The sequence below is a fragment of the Gymnoscopelus microlampas genome (genome assembly GCF_963454915.1).
Source record: "Gymnoscopelus microlampas genome assembly, chromosome: 3".
Taxonomy (NCBI): Eukaryota; Metazoa; Chordata; class Actinopteri; order Myctophiformes; family Myctophidae; genus Gymnoscopelus; species Gymnoscopelus microlampas.
The window spans coordinates 52,819,785-52,839,473 of NC_139940.1; the positions used below are offsets into that span (position 1 = coordinate 52,819,785).

At 40.5% G+C, this 19,689-nt stretch overlaps 1 protein-coding gene and 2 long non-coding RNA genes across 3 annotated transcripts; 1 reads left to right on the forward strand and 2 right to left on the reverse strand.

Moving 5' to 3' along the window:
- Window positions 1-2,047: 2,047 nt before the first annotated feature.
- Window positions 2,048-8,069, forward strand: LOC311042337. The gene is made up of 4 exons (XR_014600492.1): window positions 2,048-2,100; window positions 4,492-4,568; window positions 5,462-5,505; window positions 7,752-8,069. It is a non-coding gene; the product is annotated as an uncharacterized lncRNA (long non-coding RNA).
- A 4,440-nt stretch (window positions 8,070-12,509) lies between these two features.
- On the reverse strand, window positions 12,510-15,175 carry LOC311042578. Its single transcript, XR_014600520.1, has 3 exons — window positions 14,970-15,175; window positions 14,621-14,795; window positions 12,510-13,826 (listed from the first exon to the last, which is right to left on the reverse strand). It is a non-coding gene; the product is annotated as an uncharacterized lncRNA (long non-coding RNA).
- A 23-nt stretch (window positions 15,176-15,198) lies between these two features.
- On the reverse strand, window positions 15,199-16,815 carry LOC311042579 (uncharacterized protein). The gene is made up of 6 exons (XM_084053385.1): window positions 16,592-16,815; window positions 16,285-16,386; window positions 15,880-16,112; window positions 15,665-15,759; window positions 15,451-15,556; window positions 15,199-15,239 (listed from the first exon to the last, which is right to left on the reverse strand). The coding sequence occupies exons 1-5, from the start codon at window positions 16,791-16,793 to the stop codon at window positions 15,511-15,513; spliced, it is 678 nt and encodes a 225-aa protein (XP_083909511.1). The 5' UTR covers window positions 16,794-16,815; the 3' UTR covers window positions 15,199-15,239; window positions 15,451-15,510.
- Between the last annotated feature and the right edge of the window lie 2,874 nt (window positions 16,816-19,689).

Genomic DNA, 19,689 nt, shown 5'->3' on the forward strand with positions numbered 1-19,689 from the left:
GCCACATGACTCATGAGCACTTCAAACATATACGTCAGCTGCTTGAAAATAGCAGATCTACAAGCTCACAACGTGTCGTGATGCGACGCGTTGTGAGCTTGTAGATCTGCTATTTTCAAATTCATTTTTGGGGGAAATTATAATAAGCATACCTGGCAACACTGGTATGCATATGTGCGTCTATGCCTCCCATGATGCATTGCATTGTTTTTCAACTACATCGCGGTAAGTGAAGTCTTGTTACTTTTTCATTTATTTAATAGAAATACATGTTAAATCTGCACCCCCACCACCACTAAATCATAGAACCATAACACAGGGTTGTTGCTAACATGTTAGGGTGTGTACAGTAGCAAGTTGGTCGGTCTGTATAAGTTTAAAACTGTTTTACAGTGGACATATCCCTAAGCTAACAAGCCATAACAAACAAACACAACAACATGAGCTCGGCTATTTGTGTGTGTGTCTCTTCATTTGTGTGTAGTTATGTATTCTATATGCCATGTTTGTTTGCACAACACTAAAGGCAAAACGAAATGTAATCATTGTTTGTGTTTCCCATTCTGAGTGTACAAATGGATGTTTTATTATGAATAGAATACAAAAGGATCCTATTGAGCCATAGTGCTTTCTTGTGGTTTAAGGGTTTGGCCATTTTTCATATACCCTGTGCTAAGTTTGTTTATAAAGACCAAGAGATCCTGAATATCAGTGCTTATATTGTTTAGTTACAGAACTGTAAGGGTCCATTTGGTGGCCACTGGAATATTTGATCTTAAGTATTATGCATGTATATCTTCATTTCTCTCCCCCCTTTACAGGTTTCTTTCTTTGTCATTCATCACCTTGTTCCAGTGAGTACCAACAACTTAAAACACAATAACACAACCACACATCTTTAACTCACAGCAAATACATGACAGAAATTGGAATAATGTGTGTTCAGTGTTGGACAAACTAAACAAATGTAGCACTCTATTCTACTAAGTTATTCTTTATTAAAGCTCTCTTACAAAATAAGTAGCTACACTTCTATTTGACTCTGAGTGACTGAATGAAACACAGAACTGTAAATGCTACAAATGGATGCACGTGGATAATTCTCTATGAATACCAACTGTACTCAACTCATTTGGTGTGCTGTTGAAGATGTATTGATGTAGCTTTTGTCAACCTGGTGAAGAAAATAGATAGAAACTTGAAAGCTACATCATTCTGAAAATAGTTGTAAAGGTTTTGAATGCCAGACTCTCACTTACATATGTTTTTAATTAAAACATTTGAGTACTTTATCCACCACTGGTTCTACACACCCTGCTTTCAAGTTTAGTCCCATTGTCATACAAAGTGTTTTGTTTTGTGCAGCCATTGTTCTGCAACCTGTTAAGTACTGGGAGCTGATGGTACTGTAGGTGTTGCACGCTATATGAGCAAATCAAATAACAGCATTTATTTTTATTTTATTTATTATTATTTTCTAATCAAACTGATCCCAATCCTGTTTTTTGTTTTGATCCAGATTTGAGTAGGTTTTCCTGATCTCATCAGATATCAGAGTGCTCCCAATCCTGTTTTTTGGTTTTGAACTACCCAAAATCCAATCTAGATAGGGATTAAAAGTTTTTAACTTAATGAGAATTAACACTTTACCCAATTTTATTGTAGGGTTTTATCTTAAATAGCTGATCTAAAAGCTCACAACACATTGCTATGCAACATGTTGTGAGCTTGACGATCTGCTATTTCTGAATAGCAAATTAATATAATTTGGGGTCCTTGACATTAAACATTTACAGTGCCACAGCCAGAAGAGTGTATTTGGTTCCTTCTGTACATTCTTACAATTATTATGAATAAATACATTGTGTAAAATTCTGGTTATTTTCTTTGTCTCAACAGTTCCAAAAATGACACGACCGAAGAAAAAGACATGTCCCAAATGCCAAGCCAATATGGAGGCCAGGAGGATGTCCTGTGGGACATGTTATTCTCTCCAATCAAAACCAGCAGTGGCTGCCAAAGTACTCAAGTATGGCCCAGAGTCGGCCAAAAGAATTGTTAAAGACAAGAATGTGTCTCGCCAAGTGGACAATATGTGCAGTAAGTAAAACTATACGTAGATCCTTCTAAAAATCATGTAAAAGTTGTAAGAAAATATATATTTTTACCTTGATGATTATTATATCAATACAGCTCATGAATACATCTCAAAATATTAGAATATTACATAAGACCAATCATATAAACAATTTATAATATAGAAATATCAACCATCTTCAAGGTATGTTAATTTATGGACTCAATACAGTATTTTTAGGTTGGCTCAGACAGGGTGCCTTTTTTCCATGTGAATAATCGCATCCTGTGTGCAGTGGCCTTTATAGTGTCCCCCCCCCAGCTGTCAGCTTATTACATGGTCTTAGCTAGGTAGGTAGGTACTTTATTCTTCCCCGAGGGGAAAGGCAGCTCTCATAGAGACATCAATAAAAACACATTAGATGAAACAAAAAAAATGAATAATAAATAAATATGCATCTAAGCATCGTCAACCTACAATATTAAGAAGACAGACCAAACACTACTCAAGAGTCCGATGGCTTGCATCCCACATCACCCATCCTAATCAGCCTGATCAAGCTAACCAGATGAGGACTTGTACAGTCTTATTGCTGCAGGCAGAAAATATCTCCTATAGCGCTCCTTCTTGCAACTTGGGACTGACTGTTACATGTAACAGTCTGTTGCTGAAGGAGCTTTTCTGCCCTGCCACAGTAGTAGGGAAGGAGAGGGATTGTCCATGATGGCCACAGTATCCAAAGTGGTACCGAGGACAGAACCAGCTTGATTCAGCCTCCTGCTGTCGCCTTCCTTGATACTACCCCTCCAACATACCGCCGCATACAGTACTGCGCTGGCCACTACTGATTGATAGAACATGTTCAGCAGAGTCCTACACACCAAAGGAGCTGAGCCACCTCAGGAAGTAAATCTGCCCCCCGCCCTTCTTGTATAGGACATCTGTGTTCCCAGTACAGTCAAGTTTATTGTCCAATTGCATGCCCAGATTCTCTGGACTACCTCCACATCTCCCTCGATGGAAATGGGAGACAATGGGGGAGCCACCATCTTCCTAAAATGCACCACCATCTCCTTTATTTGGCAATTTTAGTAACAGGTGGTTCTGTTTGCACCACCTGACAAAGCTGTTCACCAGTCCTCTGTACTCCATCTCTTAACCTCTACTGACACATGCCACAATAGCTGAATCATATTCTGCATATTTCTGCAAAGGACAAGTTGCTGGACTTATATACTTGGCTGTCCTGTATATTGCTATTCTGTGTTAAATGTTTGTTTTTATGTGAATATAAATGAATGTGTTAGTGTCATCCACATTGGCTTTTAAATGTTTTTATTTTATTTGTTTTTGTGAGCTTGCAGATCTGGTATTTTCTGCATCCAAGTATGTCATATGTTGTAGTATAAATGAGGCTTTTAAGAGTTTCAGAAATGAATGACTTAGACGTGTTCCCAGAGAACATATAGGTTATCCCGGTCTGAATGGGTTGTGTACATTCATTGAAATTAGCCAAACTATAATTATTGTCAGCGAAGATTTGTAGTGTAGAGTGGCAACAGGAGGGGGCCTAGTATAGAGCACTTTGGAATCAACTAAGTATAGGTTTTAAGTGGTTAGGCACTTAAACCCTATATACTTTGTTGACAGGAGTCCCCCATGGATTTGTACTTGTTCCCTTTACACCCAATCACTACAGCATCACTAAAGACACATAGATTTGGCTAATTTGCCCAATTTTTGTCCACAGCTAGGCGTTTATCTTGTGCTGCTTGTTGTGACTCTGGCATAGTTCTACAACTTAACAGCATTACCCCACATTGTCATTGTTTTATAGTAAGACATTATGATGTCGCGTGAAGGCTTGACCAATCATGGAGACACCTAGCCTGGGATCCAGCCTGATTCGCTACGTTCGGCGGACTTTTTTCTCTCTCTCCGCTTATCAGTCTGGAATGCCTCCTATCTCCAAGGGAGGCGGGACATGACAAACGTTTCGAGTCGTGCCGTGGCTTCTGATTGGTCTGTGGTGCGGGGCGGGACAAAAAAAACAGTGGGATCGTTGTGATTCGTCATTCGTTTGAACAACATCCAATCAGCAACGACGTTGCCTAACGTAACATATGTAGTTCCAGTGTAGTTCTGCAAAATGAGTCAATGGGGTGCATTCCAGACTGAGAAGCGAAGAGAGAAAAAAAAGTCCGCCGAACGTAGCGAAGCAGGCTGGATACCAGGCTAGGAGACACCACCCTTTTCCCCTCTGATGGGCTATGGGCATAAACAGCCCCTCTCTGATTGGCTATGGGCATAAACACAGATGCATAGAGATTCAGAAAATGTATAGATAGATGTAAAATACTGCTGACATTTACAAAGCATCATGGCTTAATGAACTTGTCTTTTCATCCTTCAAGTTTACAAGAAATGTTCCCAGATGAAAAGGTCCCAGGTCTACCCATATAAGGAGATAACAGGGAGAAGGACAAATGAGGTAAAAAAAATATAGAACCCTATCTGTCTGTGTGTGTCTCTCTCTCTCTCTCTGCACACACACACACACACACACACACACACACACACACACACACACACACACACACACACACACACACACAGGCTACATACACACACATAGGGGACATTTATGTTTGGTCGATTATTGCTCTATTGTAACAAAGGTTCTTGGCAATAACTGTTATACCGTTGGGACGCATGTTTATTTACTATTTAAATGGTTCCCCATTTGTAGTGAAGATGCAATTATGGGATGAGCATTTATGGGTTGTGGCCACTAAAAATGTGACAAATCAGTCAGGGGGTCAGGGTTCCTACAAGGGTTTATTAAAACAACCCACTGTTCCAGTAAGTTAACTTCACGTCACCAGGCTTTCTGCTTTTCAATAGTGTGAGGAACTGTGAGGTCATTTTACTGCTCAGTGCTCAGATCCTGTTCAGACTACTTTAACCAGTAATTTGCACAAACCAGTTCTACACAAAGAGAGGCCGTTTCTGTACCCGCTCTAGACTCCAAAAAGTCCTGATGCTATCGCACATCACAATGGTTTGATGTGCAGATGGCGATTTAATAGACATCGTCCAAGGCTAATAGTCTCACAGTGTATAGATAAAGGAAGCAGGGAGAGTATTGGAGCAAAGGTCTGACCTGCCCAGGAATCAACCTGGGGACTCAGTGTCAGGCGGTAGTATTTCCCATAACCACTTGGCTGTCGGCCCCACAGAACCATGTTAATTTGTATATTTGTCTTAAGGCTGATCATGACTGAGACAAGCAAAGGTACTAAAAATAATGGTATACCTTACCCAGTGATTTCTTATACTGTGTGTGTGTGTGTGTGTGTGTGTGTGTGTGTGTGTGTTTTTTAGGGCAACAAAGAAGTGTTGGTGCATTGGGCGCCTTGTCCTGCATGGTAAGACATTTTTGATATTATTCAATTGACACTATTTGCCCTACCAGAGGCAGTTGTTTCTGGTTGATCCCACAATTCTTTCTTCCCTCTCAAATTTGCCTTACTATTTAGGAAGGTTACACCTCATCTGTGTGGTGTTGCAGACCTGCCGATGGCCCACATTTTCACATCAAAGTACGCTGGTACAACGTGTCCAGTTAAAGTAGGCAAAATGAAAAGCTGACGACCTAACTTCCAGGTGCTTTTATCTCTCTCCCTCACTCTCTGCTGTGTGCAGCTGTGTGCTGTTCAGCGTAGAGCTTAAGATCTCAGCCCGAGGCCGACGGGTCTGCGCGGCGAGGGCTGGGCCGGGCCCAATTGGTCACGTATTTGTCGGGCATTGGGTTGGGTCACTTTTTGCCAGATCTGAAAGGTATGGCCTACACGAGCCTTTGTCACCATTTTGTCCATACATGGTATGTCTGGTTGTGGTTAGGTTTCTTCTGCATGAATAAATAGGCACAGAGTACATGGTATGTCTGGTTGTGGTTAGGTTTCTTTGTCGGGTTGTGGTTAGGTTTCATCTGCATGAATAAATAGGCACAGACTACTCATGACATCACTATTATGTTACAAGTATAAATACAGATGGTATATATAAAACGTAAGACAAATATTTCAATTAGACCTTCAATGTCAAATATCCTGAAATATCGATCAATTACATTTTATTATCCATAAATTAGGGTTCCCCCTATCAGTATATCGAACAAAGTTCGATTCATTTAGCAAACCTTGCCGATGGAGTCCATTAAGAGGAAGAGGAAAAGAGAGATAGAACAGGGTACCTCCTTGACTGATGTTGATGTTGATTTGGTCTACCTCCCTAACGTCAAGGAAAAGCACCTTGATTTCTCTGAGATGAAAGGCGAAAGACGGAAAGACGAAAGTGAGGGAGACTTCACTTTCGTCTTGAGGGAGACTTTCGTCTCCCTCACTAACGAAAAGCACCTTATGTGAAGTCCGGCTTAGGTCTGGCAGAACCAGGTCTCCTGGTCTTGTTTTTATCAGGCAGGCAAGCGCAGCGCGGTATCATGATGTCTCTGTGACTATGTAAGCTGCGCTCATAACTGTGGCTGTGAGTTATGAGCTACTTGATACAGTTGAGCATGTGTGACTGTGTGCGCTGTGGCGCAACAGTTGAGCGTGTGTGTATGTGGCGGTGGCCGCTGTGGCGTCTGCATGCATGCAGTGCCCAAGTGGAGCGGAGGACATTGTTGAAACCATCCACGGTCACTTTTGTATATCCTAATAATATTATAGACGTGTGAACTTTGTAGCGATAATAGCCTGTACACCTGTTGCCTGATTTAGCGGCGGCCGTCAGCCGTGTTCTCCAGCGAGGCTCCGATGTTTATTGTTCCTTAATTAGGACGGTGCTTGCTACAAGCTGGGTTTTTGTTTATATATAAAGACAGTTGGAAAAGGGTAGAATGACTCTGTTCTTCGAATCACCAATATGTAATGACAAAAATATAAGGCTGCATGCAACAATTATACTTTTTTAGAATGTCAGGCTTCGGGCTGTGTTGGGCTCCAATTGTCAATTATGTATCGTTTCTGTCGGGCTGGGTTGGGCTGGGCTCACATATTTAGGCCCGATTAAAGCTCTAGCTCAGCGTATGGGCTTGATTGGCAGCTGCAGTCCACCGGCCTCAGCAGTTGAATTGGAAGCTTCTGTGTAATTTGCTTGTACAGCTTGAATGTACAGGAAGGTTACAAAATTCACATTGTTGGATTCTAGTAATTAATGACTGTTAGTCGACTAATGTTGTTAATGACTTCTCTTTCAGACTTCAGATATGGACTGTCTGTCACCAGTACTAGAGTAAATTGTTTTATGAGGAACTAATCTAAATTCACATCAGTCAAAATCAAAATAATGAAATTACCAGAAGTGGAATGTTGGCCGCTATGCTTCTTGTCTTATCTTTTTTACATGTGGGCATTAGGCAATAGACATACATGTGCATTAGGGCTGCATGATACTGATGCAAACACTTTTTCCCCTCGACACCAAATCTCGTCACCAAAAATTGATAATCTACAAACTCACGTCACGTCTCAGTGCGAGGCATTGTGAGGTTGTAGATCTTCTCTTAGAATGTTTCAGGTGGTTAATATAAAAATAAAAGGTGTCCCAGTGCCCCTTTTGAAGACCCATGGGATAAATGAATTTCTCTAAATAATGTATTTATACTTTACAGTGACAAAATCTGGGAAGACACATGGGAACCAGCCAAGAAGTTTCCAGAGGACAGGGCCAACCAGTAACCTCACGCCTAAAGGGTACGGTCCGATGAAAGTATGGCTGCCAGCTGATAACCCTCCCCGTATCCGCCTTCGTCTCACCCGATTGGACAGAGGTGGAAAACCAGCATCTACGCCATACTTTGAAACCACTACATCTCAGAGGACAATATTGTACTTTTACTTTGTGTTAATATTTATTTTGGAGATTTTATTTATTATTAGAAAACATACATTAACCACTTCAGCCTTATTCCGGCCATTTGAAAATAGTCGATCTACAAGCTCACAATGGGTTGCGATGCGACACATTGTGATCTGTCTTGTAGATCTGCTATTTTCATATTACATTTGGAAACTTGAAATGGGACATTCTGCAAGATGAGCACTTTTAGTTTTGGAATACTTTGGAATACATGCCAATGCTTTTGCACTATTACTCAAGTCACATTTAACAGAGTATATTTCTACATTGCTGTATTGATTCTTTTACTTAAGTGAAACATGTGAGTTCTTCCACTGCCTATTTTGTTCTGTGCAATATGTTTTCTTTGTTTCTTTCTTTGGTGTCATTAAAAGCCTTTTGCACTTTGAATGTTGTTTCTTCCAAGATGTCAATCTATACCAATCAACAGTGATATTAACTGTCTTTTGTCAATGAATGAATGTATCCTAGATATACTGGATATGAGCCAGATACTGTATGTAGGCAATACAGTGTCAGCTGCAGATAGACTATACAACTGTATGGACAGTTGTTTATTCAGACTCATTATCCAAGAAAACATATGTTTTACAAAATGAAATGAAGGTGATGCAAGGAGATACACACTTTTGATAATACATCATTTGCCAACCATGGAAACAATGAGAATTTAAAGCCATACACCCAATAACTTAATGATTCAGACAATGATGATAGTTATCTATAAGAGGGTATGCATCCTATGTCACTCATCTAGACTGTGGCAAAACAAAGCATCATGAAGCTGGAGTTTGGAAGCGCTTGTTTGGAAAATCCTCCTAACTCCTCACTCCTACTGACTCCTCATACCCTCTTTTGTGTGTAGACTGCTAGCCATGCATGAAAATCAATGTTATTTCTATATTCCTGAGGGGTTAACGTGTAGACAACTGAATGGGATCCAGGATTTGAAGCCTGGAGAAGAGGAAGATGCCTCAACAAGTGTTACAGAGAATGACCTGTTTGACAGATTTGTTTTGCATCATAGCCCACAAACAAACAAGGAACAGACTGAGAGGTGTTCGGACCTTTTTGATAAAAGGTAAAATGATTTTCATTTTAAAGCCCAAACCACACCAATGATTCGCGATGCAACTCCTTGCAACTAAACAGTTTTATGGACATGTCACACCAATGCAACTCCTTGGAACTGCCATTGGGGATAATGGTTGCGAGCAGTTGCAAGTAGTTGCATGAAACCGTTTGGTTGCAAGGAGTTGCATCATGCTAGCCAGGGGAATGAGGCTTAGGCTTAGGTAACCCTAACCTAACCCTAAACTACGTATCAGCTCCAACATGTAGTTTTCCTAATTGTAATGGATGACTATGTAAGTAAGGCACACATCAATATCTCAAACACATTTGGTTACTAAATAATTCCTGAAACATCTGTTTGACTGATTTTATCTAGGATGGCTCTGAAATGGTCTGAGAATGTATGACTGTTAGACTCATAGCTTGGAAGGAGATGGACATTAAACTTTGTCATAGGTCAACAGCAAAGCCATAATTTGAAAGGCCTTGCCCTACATAGAAACATATTTCATTGTAAATATTATGGGTTGTTCCTGCTCATCACAGGTGCCCTTTGAACATTGTTCAAAGGGCAATAAAATAGACGATCTACAAGATCACAACGGGTTGCCGATGCTACTCATTTGAGCTTGTGTGAATCGGTTATTTCAGGCACAGTCCTATGTGTTATTATGGATCCCATCAACGTTATAGGATAGACCCGCCTCACCTGTGTCTTGATTGGCTCCTTGGCAGGCCTAGTTGTACTGAGGTTAGGGTTATGGTAAGGTTTAGGCATAGTCTTACTGAGGTTAAGGGTTAAGGTGCAGGTCAAGGGTATGCGTGTGACATCATTGTACCTGGAAGTTATGCATGAACGTCTATTGAGTGGCAAAATACAGCGTCAGTAGGAGTTTCCCAATGAGCTCTTCCAAACTCCAATGCTTCATGATGCTTTATGTTTTGGCACTCAGTGTAGATGAGTGGCATATGATGCCTACCCTTTATTACTTTTTTAAAAATTATTTGTTTTTGGGCTTTTATGCCTTTATTGATAGGACAGTATAGGCTGACAGGAAATGGGGAGAGAGATGGGGGGCGACACACAGCAAAGGCCGCCAGGATCGGGACTCGAACCCGCGACACGCTGCCAGGCATCAGAGCCTATGTGGTATGCACCTGGACCGCTAAGCCAGCACGCACCCCATACCCTCTATTACTTTATTAGTCTATTACACTATTACACTACTACACTATTACACTATTACACTATTACACTAACCTTGGTGTCATGTTTGACACAGAGCTGTATTTTGACATTCCCAGGCCCCATGTGGCCAGCTTTCTGATACTCATTACTTTCATATACACCCACCTTGGTAACACTTGCTATGCATAATGTCTTATAACAGGGGTCTTCAACGTTTTCATCCCAAGGACCCCCTAGCTGAGAGAGAGATGAAGCAGGGACCTCCATACATTGCATACAATTGTGTTGCAGATTAAACGTTTTCATAGATTTCATAGATAGCTTCATTGACTATCATCAGTGCTGTGTAAATTAATATTTTTGGTTCATTTCATACATTTAACCACTTAAACATTCAATACTTGGTACTTGATTTGCTTCTTTTGCCCTCGACACCAAACCACTTTGCCGAAAATAGCCGATCTACAAGCTCACAACGCCTTGCAGCGTGAGGCGTTGTGAGCATGTAGATCTGCTATTTTCAGCTAATGTTCATAAGAATAGAGATGCTAGGGTTCAGGTTATTAATGTAAAAAAAAAAGATCCTATCACAAAGATTTGCCGGACCCCCTGGAGTAACTCTGAGGACACACTAGGGGTCCCGGGCCCCTTTATAAGACCCCTGTCTTATAAGCATAGTTATAATGCATTATAATCTGCTTATGAGTGCTACTATACTATTACACTGTACTATTACAGATTCCTGGAATGTATTGTTGTAGTATATTCCCACTGCCAGCTAAAGCCAGTAATCACCTTTAAATGTAATATTTTGGCATCATGTGGTAATAGGCTGGTCTACAATTAGGCCTGTCAAAAAAAATCGATTCATGAATAAATCGCGATTCTTAATGCCACGATTTTAAAAATCGAATCAAAATATTAAAATCGATTTTTTTTATTAAAAAAAAAATAATAATAATATATATATATATATTTTTTTTTATAAGTTAGTACCTTTTTCACTGGCACTTTGTCTGAAATCAATGTCAGAAAGACTGACTGACATGATCTGGCTGCATTGAAGTGTATGATTCAACTTTTCATGGTTTATATTATATTAAAATGTTCTAGTATAATTAAAGCAAAGTGATTTGGGGTAGAAAATCGCAATAAATCGCAGAATCGAATATCAATTAATCGCAGAATCGCAATTTTAATCGAATCGGCACCCTAGAAAATCGCAATGAATCGCAGAATCGAATCGAATATCAATTAATCGCAGAATCGCAATTTTAATCGAATCGGCACCCTAGGAATCGATTTTGAATCGAATCGTGAGGTAAGTGAATCGTGACAAACCTATCTACAATGATTAAAATATATGTATATTGTGCTCCAGAAATGTCCCAACTCTCCACCTTGAATGTCCACACATTTTGTCCTTCAGCTAGTGGGAATGAAAGCATGACTTGCGGTTTTGTATGAACAAAAATGTTCTGTGAACAAAATGCTTCATAAGAACATTCAACGGACATTTACTGAAAAATGTATTACTTGCATAGAATACAAACAATACACGAAGGCATTTCCTGGTGTTCTATAAGTAGCTTTAACTATCTTTTAATCAGAATCAGTGTTATTGGCACATTACATCAGTTACATCATTACGTCAGTTGCCCAGAGGCAGCACAGTCAGCCAGCAGTTACAAGATGACAGATACACAACAAGGACTGTCAGATACAGCAATAGAGATGAATACATTCCAGAAGGACCAATATAAGGAGGAGGCAATGGAATAACAAGGAAGGTTTAACTGCCTTTTATTAAGGTGCAGAGAACTATAAATCAGACAGCATTTCCGTGTGAATCACACCTTCATATGGTCCAGAAGTACCATCAATAATAAACAGTATACAATATATACAAACATGTACCCTGCAAAACACAGATCACATTCGCACAATGGAAAAGAAGCCCCTGGGCCTTTTTATTTTATTTTTTTGTCATTACATTAGCATAAACGTACTGTACTGCCTGTACTGTTAAAAGTATTAACAGGAAAAGGGACCACTTCACCCATTCATACAAACATACAAACACTTCAGAGAAGCATTTCACCTGCCCCCGCTACTGTTCTCACAAAGACACAAAGGGACCCGCACACAGAACACATTCAAATGCATACTTCTCATTTTCTCAAATTCTAAGCCTGTGCACTAAAAAGGTCTGGCACAGACATTATCCTCTCAAACATCAAATGCGTACATGTATGAAGCAGTCAGGAAGTAACCATGTCCATTATGGTCATATAGTGGCCTACCTGCAGCACACACTGTGCAATCGACATACGTTTGTACTATAGCACAAAACACTGGTCAGTGGTCAGCATGCAACAAGCTGATGTAACAAGTTTTGGTTAACGGTTACGGAAAGCAAAAAAACGTTGTCATCCTGTACAACCAACCATCCAAAATATATTTTGGGTATATGGAATGTGTTCCAGGGCCACAAGAAAACTACACATTTGGCCCACAGGACTCCAGTTCAATATCACTGGTTTAGATGGATGTTTACTATGATATCATGCTCTTGAAATATATATCTTATTTCAGGGGTTGACACTAAGGTGTCAGAGGCATTTGCCTGTCGGGCAAGGACAGGTCATGTTCTACTTTCCCAAAGGTCATTATGGAATGATACGTAACATTTTGATTACCGTTAATTTTTTACTTTCTGGGGCTGTGCGATAACAAATGTCATACCTCAATCTTTAAGCAAAATACATACATAGCTATGAATATGACTATGGGTTCACACTTGCCATTTTATATTTTTAAGTGTAGCAACAGTGAGAACAGCACATTATAGGCAAACAGTGCTCTTATTTTACATTCCACAGACCAGAAGAAAGAGTGCTCTGGCCACGTTCAGGTGTTTAGGCAGATATTGTGATGATTCCGTTGGCGTCCGCTCTCAAACAGCGGAGAGGGGACGTGCTCTCTGCATCCTCATACGTTCTTCATAAATGGTTGGATTGTGTTCCTTGCTGAGGGCCAGAGTCAATGGCCTCCTCTCTCCTTCTCCTACCCCATGCTCCATCTGACACAACACAGCCCTGCTGTCCCCAGTCGGGCAACCTGAAAGCAAACTCCACCTGACAGAAAGTTTTATTTACCTGCCAGGGGCAGTTTAGTAGTCCGCAAAGGGGAACAATCCACACAAATCGTGGTAATCCAACATTGGGAAAGTAGTCCATCAAAGTGGTCCAGTGTGGCTGTAAAAAAAGGCCTGTAGGTAGGAGTGGTTGAGAGAGAGCGAGATAGACATGACCAGAGGAGAGCCAAATGAAATGGTCTGCAATGGTTGCCTATTCCAATTCGTCCTCAGACATGTCTGAGTCACTGTCATCATCATCAGCATCATCTGTGTTGTCCAAAAAGGTGACGTTCTCTGCATCAGTTCATCAACTTGCATGTAATGTTCCCATGCCAGCATCATCCCTTTTCGGTTTTCCCACTGCTTACGGAGGATTATGCACTGCAGTCCTTTCAGACCCTCGAAACTTAGTTTCCACGGTGAGCCTTGGGGTAGAACACAAGACAAAACCTGTGTTAGTAACAGTCATCAGTGGTATGTATTATATTCATGAAATATTGTAACACTTGCTATGCATCCCATGCCTATAATGTGTTATAAACATACTTATACAGTTGTAAGTATAGCACTCATGAATAATGCCTTATAACAATAACACATTAGAGATTTGTATAATGACGTATAAGGCCATGTAAAATGAATTAGAATAAGCTTATAAAACTATAGTTACAGTTATAAACAATCATAACTGCAATCATAAACCATTGTATGATGACACTTCCTAAGAATCCCATATTAATTCTCATAGTAGTAATGCTTTATAATCACGCTTATAATGCATTATAATATTTGTTAAAATCCATTATACTGTCATAACTGTCTATGCAAGATCATAGAGACCTATAATACTTGACCTTAAGTCACCTTATAAGGGCCGATGCGTACTCCACTTTTAGAGCAGAGTTAAAATCGGTTTGGCTCTGTCCAAACAACGTCATTCAGAGGTTCGAAGGGTGCTGCCGAGATGTTGTGACACCCGAAACGAACCGATTTAAACTCGGCTCTAAAAGTGGAATATGCATCAGCCCCAAGTCATCATGAAATGCTATTTGTGTTATGATAACTGTTAAAATGCATTAAGATTATTTTGTGGGTGTTTATTATTATAATTATACAGTGTTATACGCAGATTAGAATATATTAGAAGTATGTTTATAATGAATTATAGACATGGAATGCATAGCAGTTGTTACAAAAATAATTTATTGCAAATACATACTCATTGGCCCAGAAGAAAAACTGCACGACAGCTCCTTCAGGTCATGGTCATACGCTGAAAGACTTTTCCAGTGATGTTCCATCTCAGTCACCAGGATTTTCTTCTCCTCTGTGAGTCGCCTTCCTGCCATGATGACGTCATAACGCCCGTCTCTTTGTTCTGAGATCGACAGAATCTGGAATGCATTTATGACAAAGATTCACAGGGAAAATGAGCAGTGTTAGCCACTTAGACACTTGTAAACACACCACTCAAAGTTGCCTCTCCCAAACTCAACAAGCAAGTGTGTATATTATGTGGAATTATGGGTCAGATTTGTTGGAAGCAGTCAACAGACTAGTGTACATACCACTGTGATGAAGCTGCCATGGCCATGCTGTATCAACAGATATGATGGTTTCCATGCTCAGGTGTTCTGCGCTAGGAACCAACCTGTTGTACTGTTCTACAACAGAAGCTAGGATCTCCTTCTCCTTCCTCATCTGTCGAAGGATCCTGGCACGAGCTTTTGTTCCGTCAGTGTCTTTATGCAGACGCTGAGACCTCCTTTTGAGCCCAAGCACCAGCATCTCCATCCTATTGGCCAAGGCATCAGGCTCATCAGCAGTAGTTGTTGGTGCTGCTGCAGAAGAGAGGAAATAGGTGGGTACAAAACCACAGTATAAGACACAAGGATTAGGAACCCAATGTCAGTGAACTCCAGGTAACGTGACCATATCACCCCCATATTAGCTGTCTTCACTGGTTACCCGTTCGATTTTAAGTTTTGACTTATAACTTTTAAAGCTGTGAGCAAATAATATGTGCATTAACAATAATCAATTCCTCACCTTCTGCCCACTCCTTCACCCAATCCTCCAACTGGCTCTCTGACACTGCTAATTCCACCTTTAGGGATTCCAGGTTCTGCTGTTGGCTTTGAAGACCTTTAACGGCCTACAATGACAAAGAATCAAAGACAAGAAAACAAATGTTGTCTCATACACGTAAAATACTGCCACATGTAATATTAAAAATCTTAAAGAACATCACTGATATCATTACCTTCTGATATTGGCGAGACAGCGATGTGGCTCAAACTGTACAACTTCCCACTGAAAGTAGCTCTTCTGGAAGGCATCTGTTGAGATCTTCCCTGTCTATTTCAAAATAAGGATATCAACAGTTTATAATGGGCAGGCAATAAATAAGAAACAAATTCAATGCACATGACAAAAAGAAAAAATATATACTGTTGGCTAACTAAATTAAATACTCACACGGCCAAAGTGAACAGTTCGCTGATCAAGCATTCTTAAAAATGCCTGGCAGGACAGTCCTGGTGCAGCCATCTTCATTTTCTCAAATGAGAAAAATATATCTGTGGCATAAACTGTTGCGAAATTAAGTGTAGCAGGCCAGCAGTTACTGCAAATGAGATCGTCCACTCCAGCAGTCCAAGTGGCTTGGCATGACTCGCAACTCAGGTCAGGCATGCTGAGATCATATCGCCCTAGAAAATCAAAGACACGCACACTGTAATGTAAAACCTAGCATGGCATAAATTAGTCAATAGGCATACGTTTGATTTCATAAATACACCTATGACAAGCCTTGTGGGTAAGTAAAAATACCAAGTAAAAATATATTTTTAAGATGCTTTAAAAAAAAAAAAAAATCCTTACCATCCATTGTGATCACAGCAACAGCCTTTCCTGGGTTGACCCTCAATGCCTCCGATGCACAACCACAGATATTTGCAGGTATCCGCACAGGTACAAAGCACTCTGAAAAAGATAATTTGTGTCCAATAGGAAATAGAACATTACGATTGCTGGAACCACTTGAAGAGACTGAAAGAAGAGTGAGAAAGGTTAAAAAGATTCCATGACCGTAAGACAGGACAAAAAAATGCATTGTTTAGTGGTCAAAGTAATGAGATTAATGAGTCAGAGAGGATATGATATGGTGTACTCACAAACAAGAACTTACCACAACGGCAATGAGCCTCATCTACAATGCAGGTGGTTGGAGGCAAAGGCTGGAAGAACCCTGCATTCATGGCATCCCTGTTGTGCATCACGTTTCTAGTGTCTGTGTGCGTTTTGATGTCACATTCGGCACACAGGAATGGCCGTGGTTCACAGCCATGACAGCAGACAGCAGCTGGACTGATGGCACACTGTTGGCACATGTGTGTGCCTACATGTGCCCTCGCTGCAACGCGGTTACTCAGCCAGGGTCTCTCTGCCCGCCATCTCTCTAAAAGAGAGTGGTTCCGCGTACTCCAGTCGGAGGAAGCCTGGAGAGGAGCTGGGGTTGGTGCTTCCTCGATGTCAGCCGATGCAACGCTCAGGGAGTGCTGGAGCTCTTGTATGAAACGCTCTGTTAAGATAGTATGGGATATTGAAAAACAACATTAGGTTATGTTTTACATTTACAATATAAAAAGTATAATAATGGCTGTGAAAAGGTTAGTTGCACATTTATTCTGGTAAATGTGCAATACAAACATATAATTAACATTCAAACTCATTGACAGATTATTAGAATATATCATGAACATATTGCTTTGCACTAATGAAATACACACCAACGGCATTTGGAGCAAAGGAGACCTCAGCATTAGTGTCAGGAAAATCGTTGGGAGGAACAGGTTTCTGACCGCAACCACCTGGATGAGCCTTCCGACTTGGACCAGCTACAACAGGAAAAAAAAAACACTGTCATCAACATTTACTCTCTCCTCAACATTTACTCACTGGCCTGGCATGTGCACTTAAGCCTTTCCAAATTGTCTAGAATGCCGCAGCATGATTGGTCTTCAACCAGCCAAAAATGGCACGTCGCTCTGGATTAAGAGCATCTGCTAAATGCATGAATTGTAAAAACTATAACTAACTATATAACTACACTATCCTATGTTCTGTAACACTAGTGTCAGCCTGGTTATTATCATGAGGACTATTAGACTTTTCCCAAACCATAACGTGGACAGTTCAGTCGCCTATGAATATGCAATCAAATAGGAATGATTGCTGTAGGTTGATTTAAAAAAATGTCTAGCTGTCCATTGGCAAGGCACTCAGGACATCTTTTTTAAAGGAAGCCTTATCAAGTTAAATGTTGTTATATCCACAGTGATTTTCAATGTTTATTACATTCACACACATCAACACAGACGGCAAAGCAAGGCACCAATCTGCTCATCAGGAGCAGTTAGGGGTTCAGTGTCTTGCCCAAAGTCAAGTGGACACTTCACATGCTCTGAAAATGTATGCGATCCACACATACAGTATGACCACTGAACATGGCAGCTGAGATAGGCTGCCGGGTTAAGTGGTCAGATGGGTGGATCGCAAAAGCTTTTGAAATTTTAAAGTGGATTTTATAATCGGCCTCAGGTCTAAATGAGTTAATGGTATAACAATACTGACCCTGATTTCTGGTTGATCCTGGCAGGGATGACATTTCTATTGCTGTCTCTCTTTTTCCACCTTACGGCTGGTCCAGGTGCCTTTGCCTTCTTCGCTGGAGTTGGTGGTGCTCTCCATTGTGACTCTGGAGGAATCAAGGCATTTAGACTTCTGGCCACAGCTGCCGCTTTTGCGGCATTTAAACTCCTTTCAAGTTCCGTAACCATGGCTTTTGGATCACTCATGGTGACGGGTAACAACAAATAACAGACAAAGACAATGATAAGACAAACAAGGGTAAACACACACACACACACACACACACACACACACACACACACACACACACACACACACACACACACACACACACACTAAGAGAAAGGTGTGGGGTGGGGGGGGGAGAGAGAGAGTGCGAGAGACAGAGAGAGAGAGAGAGAGAGAGAGTGGCTCTTAAAAGTGCCTTTTGGGTTGGTTGTTTGTTTGTTTGTTTGTTTAGGAGAGTTTGGTTGGAAGGATCTGTAAGAGAAAGCAACATATTCAGAATTACAATGAACAAAAGGAGAAACAGCCCTAAACCAGATATACAGAATCTTATACTTGCCCAAAAACACATCACGATACCTTTAATAGCTGCATACACTGAAATCCTGAGATACACTCTGAGAGTGTACAGAACCGAATAGAACAGGGGTCTTCAACGTTTTCAGGCCAAGGACCCCCTAGCTGAGAGAGAGATGAAGCAGGGACCCCCTCTATATTGTATAAAATTGTGTTTCAGATTAAACTTTTTTGGTTTACTTTGTCTGCTTTTTCCCCCTCTATACATATAGCCTCTTTGCCAAAAAAATAGCCGATCTACAAGCTCTCAAGCGCGAGGCGTTGAGAGCTTGTAGATCTGCTATTTTCGGCTAATGTTCCCCTCAGAAAAGGAATTATAGGGTTCAAGTGGTTAATGTAAAAAAAAAATCCTATCACACAAAGATTTGGCGGACCCCCTATAGTAGCTCTAAGGACCCCCTGTTGAAGACCCCTGGAATAGACCCTTATAGACCATATCCACACAGCGGCCATATTGCCAATGAAATGCCACCCCAGTTGCCACAGCAACGCAATGTTAAATTCCAAAATGGCCGCCGTGTGAATATGGACTATGGCAGTGGTTCTGGTTCTGGCTTTTCATGTGAAGCGCCCCAAATTAATATGTAACATATCAGTTTTAAGAAATAGATCCATAAGCTCACAACACGTCACATCGCAATGCTTTGTGAGCTTTTTGATCAGCTACTTTCGAATATCCAAACAACAACAACATTAACATCATAATACATTTAAATTAAGTGATTAAATAGTTCCTGTTTTAAAAAATCTTTATTTAACTCCTGGTACCAGCTTTATAGTTGAATCCTCTGCCCCCCGCCCCCACCCATCTTCTCTTATTCAACTGACCTTTATCCCAACATGTTTTGCATTGCACCTCTGTATGGTATATATAATATGACTGTTCAATTGAGTACAATGGACCAAAATGTAAACAAGCCCCTGGGGCTTATTGTGTTCATATTTTAGCATAACATTTGACTGTACTACTAGTACTGATTGATTGATTAATTGATTTAATACTTTATTAGCAGTACAGGACAGTAAAGTTCTATAGGATTTAAACCACAAGAA

Bases quoted from the DNA above. Each gene is read 5' to 3' on its own strand.
- LOC311042579 (XM_084053385.1), bottom strand. From the start codon at position 16,793: ATGTGCCAACAGTGTGCCATCAGTCCAGCTGCTGTCTGCTGTCATGGC. The intron at 15,760-15,879 runs GTGAGTATTTAA...ATTTTGAAATAG, and splicing joins GAACTGTTCACTTTGGCCGT to ACAGGGAAGATCTCAACAGA. The intron at 15,557-15,664 runs GTAATGATATCA...TTGTCATTGTAG, and splicing joins TGTCTCGCCAATATCAGAAG to GCCGTTAAAGGTCTTCAAAG.